Here is a 16,315-nt window from a genome sequence, read left to right as displayed (position 1 = left end):
AGTAGCTTTTCTATTTATTATTATTTTTTTAATTCCTTTTTTTTCTCTTGATGGGAAAATTCATCAAGTGTATTTTGTTTGGTAAACAACAATGCAGCTGAAAAATCTCAGGACCCGTTACCTTTGTTTCTTATTCTGCAGGCACTTAGAAATCTCTTCAATTTCATTATGTATATATACATAAACTCTGCTCTTTTTGTTTATTTTCCAAATATATTTGCTGCTTGAGCAAAAAAAAAAAAGTGCCTGTTCCCCTGTATAATTTTAAACTCCAGGTCCTGACTGTGCTCTGGCGTGGGTAGATCACAAAATCCTATTGGTGTTTTGTGTGGTTAAGGGGTCTGGCCAAACAAGCAGCAACAACAAGAAGGAGCAAGTCCAAATTCCTCAGATGTAGGCAGATGAAGTCTGCAGGGTGTCCTGAGGTCCCAGTTCTTTGTTGGCCCAGTGATCTAGTGTGTATTTCAGTGAATCATGGGATTTCCCTACCAGCATGACTGAGAACCTGGGAATGAAGGTGCAAGGAATCCTTTGCCTTATCCTCAGTGCATGACGAGATGTGCATTTGGACTTGCACATTCAACAGCGACGCTGTAATCTGTTTCTTCAGTTTTATTGTAAATTCTATATAAATTATGAGTGATGCTGTGAGGCTCAGTCCCTTCAGCCCAACTGGTTTAAAAAAAAAAAATTGCATGTGTAAAATATTTACAAAAAATATTATTGTTGCACATGTACTGGGGCTGATAGCATATGAAATCTGAGCTGATTTCCTACATTTGCAAGAATATCAGACCTCTTACAAGGAAAACTGCAAATTAATATTCTTATATGTATTGTTCTGATAACATTTCTGATGTAGAAGACATGAAAAAATCTTTAAATGTGAAATTTCAGTCTAGTTAACATCACCACCAATTTAGCAGAAACACAGAATCACCAACTAAGTTTGGAAAAGTCCTCTAAGGTCACCCAGTCTAACCGTCAAATGTAAATTCATTACTTCTTGTACCCATGCAGGAGCTTCTATTTTTTTCTTTCTTTCTTTCTCACTTGCCTTTATCAACCATTTCATTTTTATGACTTGTCCCATGTTTTGCTTCTATAATCTTCTACTGGTGCTTTTTGCTTTTTGGAAAACTGACTTAAAAAAAAAAAAGAAATGGGGGCATGTGTTAATAGGTTCAAATTTATTTGGTTCGAGTCATAGGAGTGAGTAATATATGCAAAGTTTTCCTTAATAAGCGATGATTTTCAGACTTAAATAAAACTATGTAACATAAATTCATATGATTTCTTTGTAGTTTGATTAACAAGATCAAACCTGGCATTGTTAAGAAGATCAATCGTCTGTCAACTCCAATAGCTGGCTTGGTAAGTAATGACAACAAATCTAATATCTGTGGTATGACTCCAAGCTCTGTTTCATTGTACTTAGTAAGCATTCTCTTGCCTGTTGGTCTTACCTTGGACTCATTACAAAAACCTACCAAGTGTACAGAATTTTACCTCTAATTCCATTTTTGATCAACATTTTACCATTTATACATTAACTTAAAAAGTAAAGATTATCCATGTAGTGATCTGAATATGTAACTTTCATCAACTTGTCACTCCATGGAGCTTCATCATCCCCATATCAAGCACTGGCGGCTCCTGCGCACAAACCTATACAGCATTACCTTTCTTTATTCAAAGGCCACAGTGCTATATTATATTCCCAAACCACTTCAGAATCCCCTTTTGTCAGAGAAAGAACAGGCTAAGACATGTTTCAAGTAACCTGATTATTTTTAGAATCTGCTTCTCCTCACCCACAGTAAAGCCTAAGTTGCATTAAAATAACTCTGATGTAGAAATATCTCTTAAGGCTTCAGCTAAGAGATTTAGCTGGAGATATTTTGGCTGAAAATCATATTGTCCATAGAGGGGGGAGAAATAATGCATGGAATCATTTACACAGGAAATTTAAGACTTCCTGTATGCTATTTCGCAAACTTGCCGGTCAGAGACCATAGGCTAAATTATTTAGCCATTTAGGATCAGAGGGTAAGCAAAGAGGTTTTTTAATCAGTTTTTTTCTGGAGAAAGTAGCCTTGTAAGTTATTCCTAACTTACAGGATAACTGTCTCTTAGTCCCGTGGCTAAAACTAAGACTTCCTTTTTAAAAGACACAAAGCAAACAGGGATATGAGCGTAATTCCTATAAGAAGCAGAAGATTCTACCTTGTGGTAAGTATCTTAACATTAGGGAAAGTTACCTGATTTCATAATAGGAGTAGAAGACAAAACATCTCTAGAACTTCAGTTAAGGGCATGAGACAACAAAACATCTGCTTTTGCTAGTCAACTATGCAACTCTTTAGAGGGAAAAGTGTATTTAATTTGGCTAGAGGTCATAAGATCGGGTTAACTTGCCATATGTTATTGTACAAGCTCAGAAAGTGCATTTCCACATCAAATGAATGTGCAAAGTATTAGTTGCCTTTGTCCCAGAAAGCTTAGGGTATTAGACTTGTGACTGAGTGCTGCGCATTCTTTTCCCATGAAGCATCCAAAAAAGAACTCAAAATGATTCTGGGGAAGATAGCACTGTTATTCTATCAGTAGTTTTATTGCCTAAATGGCCTCTAAAAGTGGCCATTAGAACAGACCAGAAAACCATAGGATAGATTTCATTTTTTGTGGTGGCTTCATGTTGTCTTGAACTATGAAATGAAATACTTTTTCATTTTTGCATGGTTCTTTCGTTGTTTCCAGACACACAAATTTGGAGTATTCATTAGGTGTTTAGCTTTTCTTAGTTGGAGTGTATCATTGTTACTAGTTCCTACAAGTCTTCAAAAAGAAAAGGGAGGAAAGGTGAATGAATCTCATAAACCATGGCCATCCACTGGTATTGTTGTTATTATTAAAGTACCACTTAAAGGTGGTCCTTGAGACAGCTGATGTTTTGTGTTAACCTGTGGAAACAGTTTTACAGAAATACTTTGGTTTCAGAACGTTGTGATTATGGTGGCAATAATGGGGGGTGTGTGTGTATATATACATAATCTCCAGACTTGAGAGTGACATGCTAATTTAAACAGCTTTGGAGAGCCCAGCTTTCATCGCTGCTTGTATAACTCATACTAAAACCTACAGTTCTGTGCATTTATAGAAACACAAGCATTAGTACCTGCCAGACTCAGAGTGCTGTGGCTGATGAACCGCAGGACTTACGGATGGAAAGGATTCACATTCAACTACTTCTACTGAAAACTTCTCTGCTTTACTTTCCAGTATAGAATAGCAAAGTTTACTGTGCTCCTAGGTACAGAGCTTGCCAGGAATTATCTGGTTTAGGCTTGCTTGCCATGTTCTGGAAATACTTTCACTGCTTGTTAGTTGATTCTCCCTCAAGTGAGCTTCTAGCCTGTGTTTTCCATGGCTTCATATACACTTCTACGGCTCTCGCTTCTGCTGTACTCAGTGTCTTTCAGTCTTACATTAATTGCTCCCCACCAGGCCTTTATAAGATTTGGATACTCTGTTGGTAGGGGGACTATTTTTTTTTTAACCAGATGGAAATTTTAACTTGAAGAGGTAGAAATTTATTTCTAAAGGATAAACAGATGCCACAACTTGAATTTGAGTCTTCAATCATTTCATCATGTTCTTCTACTGCTTCTCCATGGTCCTTTTGTACCTTGGAATTTCTTCAGATTTTCTTACCTTCTCTGGGGAGTTAATGTAGTTGACATTTTTCTTCCCTCTCTCCTCTGAAAAGTTTTATGTTTGCTTCAAATGCTTGACAGTTTTCTCACCAACATAGAAGTTCAACACTCAACAGAAGTCTTTGGTTGAATCTCCAGAATGGGTTCATTATATTGTTTCTCTTTGTCGTTATTTTGAAATCAAATTTCTTGAGTAAAATAGGAAATGAAAGTCTATGTGAATAACAAGAGTCTGAGTTTTATGGAATCCTGTGTGCTACACTTTCTGAATTGAGATAGGTAATTGAGGAGTGGTTTTTGTTGGTTTTGTTTTGTAAATTAAGTAGGTGCATTATTAATTTATGTCACTTGCTTTTGGAACACCTTAATTCTCAAAAACCTAACGGAAACTTTACATTAGAAGGATCACCTGAATTCCAAGCTCATTTTAGACAACTGAAAGTAAGCTTCAGCCTGCATCGCTAGGTTGACTATACTGATTGCTAGTTTGATTATACTTCAGACTAGTAACTATGGGTGTGGATCTCAGTGGTTCAGGTATAATCATGATGGAATGGATAAATAAATACATGTCTTGATGATTAAACACTGAAATGAAACTTGGCATTCAGTTAACAAAAAGTGCTGGTACTGGGCAATCTTAAAAATTCTTTAAGCTGGTGCTGCAGTGCTGATGTTCCATTTTTTTTTTTTTGTTGGAGGCATATGCCCCACATGGCTTGTGTGAGAGCTAATAGTTGTCTTAACCATTTAAAAAATATATATTTTTGTATCTTTGATTCATGTGTGTTTGTTTGGAAAACTGAACTTATCTATTGAGGGAAGAGACCACAACCAGAGTTGCTGAAGGCAAGTGGTGGTAGCAGAAGATAGAGGGCAGAACAGATCCATCCTCTGATGATGACGAGAAGGACTTGGGCCAGCCCTCAAGCATTATTCTTATTCCACCAGCAATTAACAGGACATGGCTGCTGGAGACACCTGCTCTGGCAGCTGCACGTTTTACAGAGCAGCATGCCCATTTGGGTTAGTCCTAGCTCAACGCCAGCTTGCCCAGGTGAGTGATGTGTGACCTCAGGGCTACCATGGAGCTGCAGTGGCAGGAATCAGTTCCTGTCTTGCCATCTCTGGTTCCCTTGTCATTCTTGGTCAGTGATGAGTGACCAAGGAAAATGTCAGTCACTCAGAGGGGGTTCTTGAGCTACAGCACGTGCAGCCACCAAGGTACAAAGGACTAATTCCAGCGGTAGCTGCAGAATGTTGTGGCTTGCTGCAGGTTGATTTTTAACAGTGTACAATGGGTTTCAGAAAGCGTGATGTGCTTTTGCAGGATTCCTGAGGGGAATTCCCTTGTGCTTGACTGCTTTAATTTCCTTTAAAAGGTTGGTGAAGGCAGTAAACACCACTACGCTGAGAGAATGCTATTTGTTAAAAACTTTGTTCTGAAATATTTTCTGGAGAGTGAAGAACAAGTTTCTGTATATCTTTCCAATTGTATAAGAGAGTGTAAAGAGCAATCCATGTATTTTTCCTAGTACAGCAGAGTAGGCAAGCAAACCAGTACTGAGTATCTGTTCGTGAAGCTCTTTGGCATTTCTGGGGGATGTGATACAGGTAACTGAAGGGTCAGAGATTTGTAGAAGATGAGTTGCATTGTGCAAGATAATGAAAGTGCAGCCTGCCTTAAATCCACTTTTTGTGGTCCATACTTTTGTGAAATAGGCCTATGTCAGGGAGATGTGATTTAAAGAAAATGACTTGCATTGATGAATCTTGCTGGGTTGATCTTATTCCCATTGCTTTGCTCCTCTTATGGAGAAAACCCTGTTTATATAGATTTTAGAGCAGCCCGAGTTATATCTAGACACAGAATTACAAATTTATGACTTGCTCCATCTGCCAGCAAGATGCAGCTGTGCTTTGAACGTGGAAAATGAATAGCAGACCATTTACCTCACCTTCTGAAGAACTGCCTGCTGCTAAAGAGCAATCCCCACTTCTCCTTCTAGCACTGGGCACTATATGATCATTTCTACTTCGTTAGTGGATGCTTAATTCTTTTTGCTCTTTCCTCAGCCTGGTGTATATATATGTGTATATATATATACACATTTTAATTCAAAGTGATTTTTTTCCTAACATACCTCCCCCAAAACAAACAAAAATATCCCTAATTATTAGTATTACAACTAACAACAAGTATATACTTTTTCTTGCTGTATGCTGTTTTGAAGGCTTTTTTTTTTTTTTAATTTCCTTTTTCTTTTCTGGTTCTTTTTTTCTCCATTAGTAGTGAAATGGGCAAGAGGAAAGAGTGAAGCAAATTTTGCAGCCTCAGGAAGTTATTTAATAAAACTTGCAGAACGATTTTGCTTAGAATTCTCAGGGAGAAATAAAGTTAATGTTTTGCAAAAGTACCACTCCCCCCTCATTTAAAAAAAAAAAAAAAATTCTCAATAAACATGTGTTCTCTGCTTTCCAGCTTGAATCCCAGCATGTGGAGTGGTTTGCGTATAATCATACCAGGAAAAGCGCTTTGTGGTCTGAACACATTTTCCATTGAGGCTCTGCTGAGCATTTTGAGACCCATCTTTGTCTACAGTGCCTTTGTTCCTCAGAATCCTCAATTTTCCAACTTAGTTGGCTGAGCAAAGAATTCTGAACTGATCTTGAAGCAGACAAAATCATGAGATAGTGGGAAGATGAGGCTAGCTTTTTTGCCTGCCCGGCAATGCCCAGATCTGGTTTAAGACCATCTACTTTTCCTTGCAGCTCCTGTTAGCAATGTGGAAGTGCAATGCTTTGCTCCACTCTGTGGTTGGGAAATGTATCATCACGTCATGATGGGCTGTGGTCAGACCACAGGGCAGAGTGGAGAGCTGCTGGTTTTTTAGAATTGCAAATGCAGTGCAATCAACTTCATTTGTTTTTGTAAGCTGGTTCCTCATCTCAAATGAGTAGACGTTCGGCTAACTAACTGTGTGAGAGAGATGGATGAATGAGCACCAAACATCATCTTCGTGCAGTTTTATTTTAGCTTTGGCAAAGATGGCTTTGGCTGGCTGGTTGGTTTTTTTGTGTGTTTTTACTTGTTTATTGTGAGCTTTTGTTCCCCTTTCACACAAGAGAATGAAATTTTTCATCTGTAAGCAGTCTTGGATTTGAAGATGTGCATCAGAAAAGTTAGAGAGTAGGATTTTATTTTTGTTGTTCTTCTAGCGTGGAACTCGAGTTGCTTTAGGGTGAAGAGTGCCTTACTGCTTTTTCCAAACAGTGTTTTTCAAACACTTATGCTTCTGGTTCACCTAGGCCAAGAAGCTCTTCTGACAAGTGCTACACAAACATAATTCCTTCCCTTCTTTAATGCAATCCAATATAACAGCGCTAGGTTACATAATGCACTTATTTGATGTATCAGAAAGTATTAATTGCTCTTCCACCGAGACGACTACCTGAAAAAGCAAGGGAGATCTACTTTGTTAGGGACATCAACACGTACCTTCAGTAAAGTAGGGAATAATATGGATAAGAAGGGAGAAATATGAAAGAAAATTACAACAAAATGAAAGGGAGATAAAGATAGGGGTGGAGAAGGTAAAACATTACCATGAAAAAAATATTTTTCTGAGCCTTTGTGTCTAATGCTTGGCAAACCTTGGAGCCGCCCTGGTATTTCCTTATCTGTTGTCATCGGGTAGAGCTGGCCAATATTTTTCTTTTCTGTGGGAATGTTTTCCTGACACAGCTTTTGATTATTGCAGGAGGATGGCAAGTAAATGAAACTCTCACTTTGCTATAGGATGCTTTTAAGCATTTTTTTCAGATAAAATCCAAACAATCTTCGTTGTTTCATATAGGATTTGGCTATGAAGTTCCTTCACTAGATTACTTAAATTAGTCGTGTTTCCCACTTTAAAAAAAAAAATTAAAAATTTGATGATAATGTTCTTTTTAAGAGAGATCTTTCAAAGCAGATCTAATTCTCAAGTACTTTGGAATCATTCCTTTGTGCTGAAATTCTGCTTGTATTTGCTTTTTCTTGCTGTTCAGCTCTTTGTTTTTCAATATAGTCTTTACACAGCTCTGTGCTTTTGGTCTTCCCATATTTCACAATTTTTTTAAATAGGTTTTCTGCTTATTCAATTTCTTTTCTGGAAATCAACTAGCAGGGATTACATGAGTAATATTAGTAGTGGCTTGCCTCATATGAGGGAATGAATATACATGAACCTCTTCTTTCTATTCTGTATGGAATATCTGAAAGGACAAATGCATAGAACAAGTTGCATAAAAGCTACTGTTGGGGTTCGGTAAGAAAGCAAACAAAACAAAACAAAAACAACAACAAAAAAAACCAACTCGCTACAAAATGCAAAAAAAAAAACCCTACCAAAAATAAAATCTTAAACCTGAATGGAATTGTTGGTAGTGCAGCAACTAACAGTATCCAAAATCTCTCGTAAGAAATAGCCTCATAATAAATTTTGGTTGAGAGCCAACTAATGAGTTAATAACCATTTAACTTGCTTTGCTTGCTTGACTAATGTTTCTTTTTGCAGTGACGAGAGGGTTGGCCATGCTGAGGGAGAGCTGTACTGAGGGATGTGGAATGTTGCTCTTTCTCTGGAAGGTTTGATGTAGCCTTCCTGACAAGTGCCAGGGCCCATCATAGCTAATGCAGCTGTGAGCTCTGCCTGAAAGCCTGCCTCCATTGCACTGCCTTTTCCTCATGGCTGATTTGTCTTGTGAATTGTTTTCCTCTTTGGACTGTCATTTCAGAGGCAGAAGGTGAGTCTGTGAGCAGCACTTTTACAAAGAGTGAAGTTGCATAAGCCCTTAATGTGTTCTGCTTGCAAGCCAATTAGACTAATGTTGCTTTTCATAAGGCAAAACACAAGACTATGCATGTCTTTTTCAGGAAAAAAAAAAGATAATTCCAATGTGAAAACAAAAGGAAAAAGGTATAATCACCCATTCTCCAGATGAAAGTGCTTAGAAAACAGTTAAAGAATTCAGAAGACAAATATTCAAGAGACTTCTTTTCTTACATGGATGGAGATTTTTTTTTCGCTTTACAATGGCGATTAGCATTTCTAGTGATTTTTTTTTTTTATTCATAAATCCATTATGTCTAAAAGGTGAGAGAAACAGAGAGAAAGTCAACGTGGTTCTACAGAACTTGTGCTCTTCATCCACCTCCCATCACATCTGCTTTCCTTCACGAGGCATTCCATGAATTTTTAGGCAGGCTCAGTAACATTTCAGATGACAGAACTGAGATCAGTTTCCTCTTTACTGTAGTAGTTATCTTTTTTTTTTGTTCAATATCCTTCTTATGCTGCAGGTAACAAAATACTTCCAAAAAGGGTTACTTTCCCTTTTCCTGTGGGATGTAAGATATTTTTAGAGAAGAAATGTAATTCTAAGCAATGACATTTTACTGTACTTTAATATTAAACTTGAGGCAATTTGAGGTGCTATGTTCTCCAGGTTCTTTTCTCTTTTCTCTTTTCTCTCTTCTCTTCTTCTCTTTTCTCTTTTCTCTTCCTTTCTCTCTGCTCTGCTCTGCTCTTCCTTTCTCTCTGCTCTTCTTTTTTTTTTTTTTTTTTTCCACCTCCAGATATTTCACCCTTATGCGTAGCTTGAAACCTGTCTGCTCTGGCAAATGATACCATTAAATACCAAAGAACATTTTAACATGTAATGGTATTTGATGGCATTGTTTGCAATAACATCTCCAGACTTCACAAAGGCTTAAACTAGGTGAGGACTTCTACATGACTGTTACCAAATAGGTGACTGGGATGCACCTTAAGTATCTAGTTTTGTTCTGACAAGTCCAATTACATGGGAGGATAAACTTTTTTCTTTGATCAGTGGTCCTGCTCTAGTGCTCAAACAAGTTTCCTGGATGTAAAAGAATTTATATTAGTCTAAGAAAATATCTTTTCACCTGGGAGGTTACACAGGGATAGTATTTCAAATACATAGCCATATTAAACAATTTTTCTTTTTTTTTTACTTAAGGAATTGAAGTGATGTTTTGTCAGCACTGTAAAAAAAAAAAAAAAGAAAAAGAAAAAGAAAAAAAAAAGGCAATTGGAAATTAGCATGAACATCTCCAATGTAAAATTCAGACATTACAGTTATCATTGCTTCAAACTCCTAAGCAGACATTACTTAAAATCTGGCAGAATCATGGACAGTACAGCCTGTAGGGCGAAAACTCTGATTTAAAAAAAATAAATAAATTTGTAAATTATGAAGCATTTAGCATCTTAGAAACCTGATTGTTATGCTTAAGAATTTGAAGAAGCTCTTAACTTTTATTGTGAAAGTCTTTTGACATGTTACATTTCAGAGTGCATCGTGGAAGGGAATTTATCATTGTTTCAATTCTCTACCTCTAGCAAGCAGAGCATGGGCAGTGAGAAACAAACCAGGAGAATCAGGGCAGGTATAAAAATTTTGACATTCAGTTCTCTCATAGACAGTACAGCTAAACAAAACATGTTTGGAGTGAGTTCAGAGAACATAAACTACAAATTAACAAATGTCAGGAGTGATGCAGGAATTGATAAGTATGTTTGTAAATCATTGCTCCTTCTGCTGTCATGTGGGAAAGAGGAATATGGCTTGTATGAAAATATCCTTGTTAGACAATTAAGAAAAGAGGGCTGTATACTAGAAAGGAAATATGGTTATTAATAGTTGGAGATGATATTGTTCTGTAGTTTTTCAGTGCCTGATAGTGGGAGTATGTAATCACTGCAGTGGTTTACTGATGTTTTGTGCCCTTTTTCTTGAAAACATATGGCATGTTTCAGCCTTAGTTATGAATTTCCTTTAATTGTTTTCTGTTGTTGCTTAAACACTTTGAAATGTAGGGTGTGGGGAAAGGGGAGGTTGATGCAAACTCTTTGTGACATTTTTAGTAGCTGCTTAAAACTTCTATTGGGCAGAATGAAACCCAGATGCTCTATTAAACCGACAGTGTTCTGGGAGGTGATGACAAAATGAAGTATATAGAGAGGACGTAAATGGGGAGAAACTGTATAGTGAGGACCTCAAAGCACACACCCCGAGAAATGATGGTTCAACTGTTAGCCCTGCTCTCTGGTAAAGGGACAGCAAGTACTGTGAATATTGGTTCATTACTGTGAATTGGAAGTAGTATTTGGGAAATGTTTTAAATAAGATCATCTGTTTCAAACTGACACTTCCAATGAGTTACTGGGAAGAGATTTCAAAATCATGGAATGGCTTAGGTTGGAGGAAGGGGAAATTAAAGATTATCTAGTTCCAGCCCCCTTGCCATGGGCAGGGCTGCCAACCACTAGATCAGGCTGCCCAGGGCCCCATCCAACCTGGCTTTGAATGCCTCCAGGGATGGGGCACCCACAAGTTCTCTAGAGAACCTATTTCAGTACCTCACCACCGGAGTAAAAATTTTCCCCCCTAACATCTAGCCTAAATCTGTCCTCTTTTTCATTTGAAGCTACTACCCCTTGTCCGACCACTATCAGACATTTTACGAAGCCTGTCTCCCTTCTGCTTGTAACTTCCCTTCAAGTACTGGCAGGCCGCAACGAGGTCTCCCCAGAGCCTTCTCTTCTCCAAGCCCAGCTGCCTCAACCTTTCTTCATAGGAGGGGTGCTCCAGCCCTCAGATTATCTTTATGGCCCTCCTCTGGACCTGCCCTGACACCTCCATATCTTTCTTGTACTAGGGGTCCCAGGCCTGGGTGCAGTGCTCCAGATGGGGCTTTACAGGGGCAGAGTAGAGGGAGACAATCACAGAATGCTAATTAAATATTTTTGTGACATAACTGTAAAATAATAGGCCTGGCTCTAAGAATCTTCTAATGTGGAAATTTTTAATCCTTTCTCCAGCTCTAAACTAAAGCTCCAAAAAAGTATGTTTTTTTTTCCCTTATCTTGCCAGCATTTAAGAAAATACATAAATATGGTTGCCAAATAAACTGAAAAAAACATTCAATTTTTCAACTCTATCAGCTGTAGTCTGTACTGTACTCTCTGTATACTCTGTCAGTTGCGTGCTATTTTTGTTTCCCCAAATAGCTGGTGACTCCTTGTGTTTCTTTACAAACATTCCTTCTTAACTGGTAAAAAATTTCAACCATGTAGAAAAGGTACACACCTTAAATTATACTGGTGACATTTATAATCTGATTTCTTCCGTCTTTGCCAAGGAAGTGAAGGTTTGAGACTTGCAGCAGACTGTTTTTTTGAGAAATCTTCATAGAGCAGACACCGCAGCGCTTTTCTCGCTGGCATGTCAGATATTTATTGATGTGTGGTGTTAGAAGTTCCCAGCAATTTCCAGAGAAACTAGATGTTAATTGCAGCAGTGATACTTGCTCTTTGTGGTACAGCTGGCATTATATAGCTATGCTACTCACCTTTCTGTTTGGTACACAATCCTCATACCACATCTTTCAACACTTGTCTGAACACCTCCGTGCCCATGCTGAATCACTCTCCTCCGGTGATGTACGTGAAAGAAGTAATAAATACCATGCCAACACCTAATGCGTGGAGTTGCTGCTGCAACTGAGGTGGCCAAGCTTTCTTTCTGTGGGGCATGAGAGCAGGGAGGGACAGGAAGAAGCTGGATGCTGGTGAAGGAACTAGGATGGGCTGCAAGGCAGATCATCTTCAAATGTGAGAGAGCTGCCATACTCCATGGGATAAACTCTTGTAGGGCAGCAGAGTTCAAGAAAAAGGTGGTGGGATGCAACTCTTCTCAGGAAACAAAAGGTGTTTGTTGGTGGCTGCTGAAGGAGGCAAAGTTAGAGGGAGCTTCCAAATTCTTGTTTAAGAAGGACCAGGTACTAAATCATAGTTGAAAATCAAGGACTGTGTAAATTGAAGATCTGAGAAATTTACTGTTTCAGGTCCTCTGGACAACATGAAGGGCTGGATTTAATCTATATCAAATAGTTACCCTGTGTGAGCAAAACCAGAAAAAACTGTGTATTTAAAAAAAAAAAAGGGGGGGGGGTAGGGGGAAGGAGTGGGGGTGGCAAAAAGGAAAAGCAAGCTCTGCCAAAACTTTTAATGTTTCAAGAACAAGAGTTCTAATTTTATTACTCATTAGGCTTCAGGGGAGTTTCACCTCTAAGTGGATTACTGTCATTCCAACTCTGTGTAGTGGGGTAACTTGGCACTTTACACACTTAGCTTGTAGAGTCTGTTGTTTTTTTAATAAGCAGCTCAGGGTGAAAAGCACATCACTTGATTTTCTTGACTTTGGCTGGAATGTCTGTAACTGGTGGGAAAGTTAAGGCTTTTCTAAACAAGGATGCTATTCTGTAACACAGCATTTTGATGCTGTACTTGCTTTACGGTTGTGTATGCCTGTGGGTGAGTGAACTCAGTTCCCCTTGTCTTGTCCAAAGTGGGGTTAAAGCTGAGAACTGCACAGAACACTCTTGGCTGAAAGATCTGTAGGCTCACATTGTCCTAGTGCTGTACTTTTGCCCTTTTTCTCTGTGGTTTGCCTTATTTGGTAACAGTGACATCCCTGAAACGCACCTGCAGTTTACAGCTTGTTAATTGCTCTTATCGCTGAAGTATTCATTTGGGTTGTATATTGTTGCTGGATTACCTTAGTGAAGTTTACACAGCAGCACAATAGAGAAGTGGGGTAGGCCTGAAAGGTATTTCAAATCCTTGAGGACAGTTGGTCCCCTCCTACACCAAGTACCTCAAACACCGTAAATATGGAAGTCCCACTTAAAAAAACAAACAAACAAAAAAAAAACCTAGCTTTTTTTTGCTGTATGTCTTAATGCCATTACTACTGTTGAAAATAACCCATGGTGCTCAGCGGATGCAGGCAATGCGGTGAACTGAGTAGGTCTTCTGCTGGCCATTAACTGCACTGGTGGGGAGTGCCAGGGGCTGGGAATGTTGCAGCTGGGAATGAGGATTTGGGGATGGATGGGCCTTCTTATCTGAAACCAAAATGGTTCTTATCTAAGGCTGTTTCAGAAGATGATTTCCATAACGATTAAACTCTGGTGAGACCAATTGCAATGTCAGTATGTGAGTGAAGTGCACAGCAAAGGGGAATGTTACTCTTCAAGGCTCTTATTTAAAATTATTGATACTTGGAGCAGGCAGCTCACACGGAAAGAGTTTGTACCTTGTATGTGTAATCATGCACAGAGCACACTGTGGGGAAGACTTGCCTGTCAAGTATCATAATATCATTCGCAATTTATTATCCTGTACTATATGGAAAAACAGTGAAGGGTGCACACATGGGAGTGGTAAAGCAATTAGCACCATTTCTGATCTTTGGCCAATGTAGTGCTCCATGAATGTTGCTATAGGTGGGATAATTTACAGAACAGAAGCCCTGAGGTCATTCTAAGTTAAATTATGCTTGCAGAACTTAAAATTATTTCTATTCTTAATTTTGGAATCAAAAAGGGGGAAAAAAAAAAGTAGTTTAACTATTACACCCACTCCTCCTATTTCCAGTTCAAGATTGAAACCATTGGCAGTCTTCTACAGAAATAACAAGAGCTATAAGAGCATGGGTTGTTGCATTTTTATGGATGGGACGAATATGAAGCAGTTGTCGTGCAAGGCCAAGGTGGAATTGCAGTTCCTGGCTCCCAGGCCTGTGGTCAGACCACAAGGTTCAATACCATTCTCAGCTCTCTCCCCTCATGCCTTTAACCCCCCCCCCCTCTCTCCCTTGCACCTACAACAAGTGTTAATAATCAAAATGTACCTCCGAGGAAGAGCAGGTCACCCAACTCGTCAAACAAGATCCTTTTGCAGGTTTCTTCCCTTACCCCGCCCTTGAACATAAACAACGTGTAGCTCTTCTGTGATGCTGTTGCAAAACACAGCTCTAAATTCTGTATTTAACTAATTTGACCTAGCTTTAGTGGTTAGTATAATGCTGTGTACATGGAAAAAATACTTAATGCCTTAAAAACAAACAAGAAATCCTTCTTTTTGTCATAAAAGCACACCCTTTCTTGGGGGAATGCAGATGTCAAGAAGCTTTGTCATGAAGACACAGTGTAATCTTTCAAGATAACTCCAAATGTCTTCTTAAGTGCAATACTAAGAAATGCCTGTTAAATGTGGGTTATTAAGATGATTTTCAGAATTCAGTAGCCAGAAGGAATGCATCACTCTCATCCTAAAATGTCAGTTTTGTTGCCAGGTGCTATAGGTACTGTTTTTTTTTTTTTTTAGGGACAGTGTGGGGGCGGTGGGGGGGAAGCCTGGCAATTGAAAACAGATTCTGGCACCAAGTAGCAGTTTGGGTGATGCTGTAGTGCTTCAATGCAAATCTGTTCCATGGCCCTGGGAGCATAGGGTGCCAGTATGAAATTCTGTTCCTTTCCTTCACATTCTGCAAGGGGTAGGGTGGTGGGCAGGATAAAAATAAAATCTAGAAGCTGCAACAAGGCAAACTTGAATGGCAGAAGAATAGCTTTAACTGAGGTGGGGGCTATTTTGCATAAGAGTAGGAGATTATATGGAGGACTGTCTATGTTTATTGGCCTACCCAGCCAGGAAAAACAGAAAAACACTATGTTAATTAAATTGTTTTTCTCCCAGGTGCCAGTTGAATTGAAAGATGTGCCATAACTTGTATGCTTTCAAGATCTTATTGTGTTTAAGTGCAGAGTTTCAGAGAAACAGTTAACTAGGAAGAAGGCAGGCTTACTACACAACATGAATGCACCCTAAAGAAAGCAAATGTATTTACACACTTGTTTAAATTAATATTCCTACCTCACCCAGATAATCACGATAATGAGGGATTTATTTTTTAATTAAATTGGAACTCACGTATACAAGATGAATTTAGTGTGATCTTGTGCTGCACATGTATAGTCAAAATAAGATGATGGTTGCAACATCCTTACGTGGAGACCTCTCTAAATCCCCCTTCACTTGATGCTCTTTAATTTTTACTTCATAGAGATTAAAAAAAAATTATTTTTGTATTTTACCTACAGTTTCCCATTTCAGTTTTTTCTACTGGAGTTCTTTTTTTGGGGGCATTTTTGCATCTGTAATTTTCTCTTCCTGTTGCTCATGCCATTTTTCTTCTATTTTAGGAGGAGCAACCATAGTGCCATTGCCACTTGTGATTCTCTCTGTATTTTTAATTACTTTATCAAATTTAGTATTATTTTTAAAGGAAAGTATCAAGGTTCCTGTATTTTCCCACACAGTGACTGCCTTCTTTTGAAGCCTGGATGACAGTGATGGGATTGACAGTAGGACACCAGCAGCCCTGCCTTTCCAACCCTATCCACCTGCTGCAGCTACCATGCTCTGGCCCAGCCCCTCTGCCCTTTGCTTGGGAGCAGAAGCAGTGCTGAGGTCAAGCAAAGAGCAACAGGGAAGTACCACTACAGAAAAGATCAATCTCTTTCCTCTTCTCCTGTCTGTGACTTTGCAGGAGTGAGGAACACAGCTATGCTTGGGATGTTGAAGGGGAGAACATTGACCACAGTCTTACTAGTATTGTTTCAGCATGAAGGTGAGGTATGGAGAAGACAAAGGCTGTTCCTTGCAATGACATGCCACCTTGCC

The 16,315-nt window shown here is 38.8% G+C and overlaps 1 protein-coding gene across 6 annotated transcripts in view; it reads left to right on the top strand.

Annotated features, from left to right (window-relative positions):
- LMO7 (LIM domain 7) overlaps positions 1 to 16,315 on the top strand; it is a 130,114-nt gene that overhangs the window by 36,379 nt on the left and 77,420 nt on the right. For all 6 annotated transcript variants that reach the window (XM_021417278.1, XM_021417272.1, XM_021417252.1 and 3 more), the window contains exon 3: positions 1,305 to 1,374. In XM_021417278.1, the coding sequence (XP_021272953.1) occupies positions 1,305 to 1,374 (70 nt within the window). The remainder of the gene's footprint in view (positions 1 to 1,304; positions 1,375 to 16,315) is intronic.

The sequence above is a fragment of the Numida meleagris genome, chromosome 1 (assembly GCF_002078875.1).
Source record: "Numida meleagris isolate 19003 breed g44 Domestic line chromosome 1, NumMel1.0, whole genome shotgun sequence".
NCBI lineage: Eukaryota > Metazoa > Chordata > Aves > Galliformes > Numididae > Numida > Numida meleagris.
This window is presented reverse-complemented; position numbering and strand designations above follow the sequence as displayed.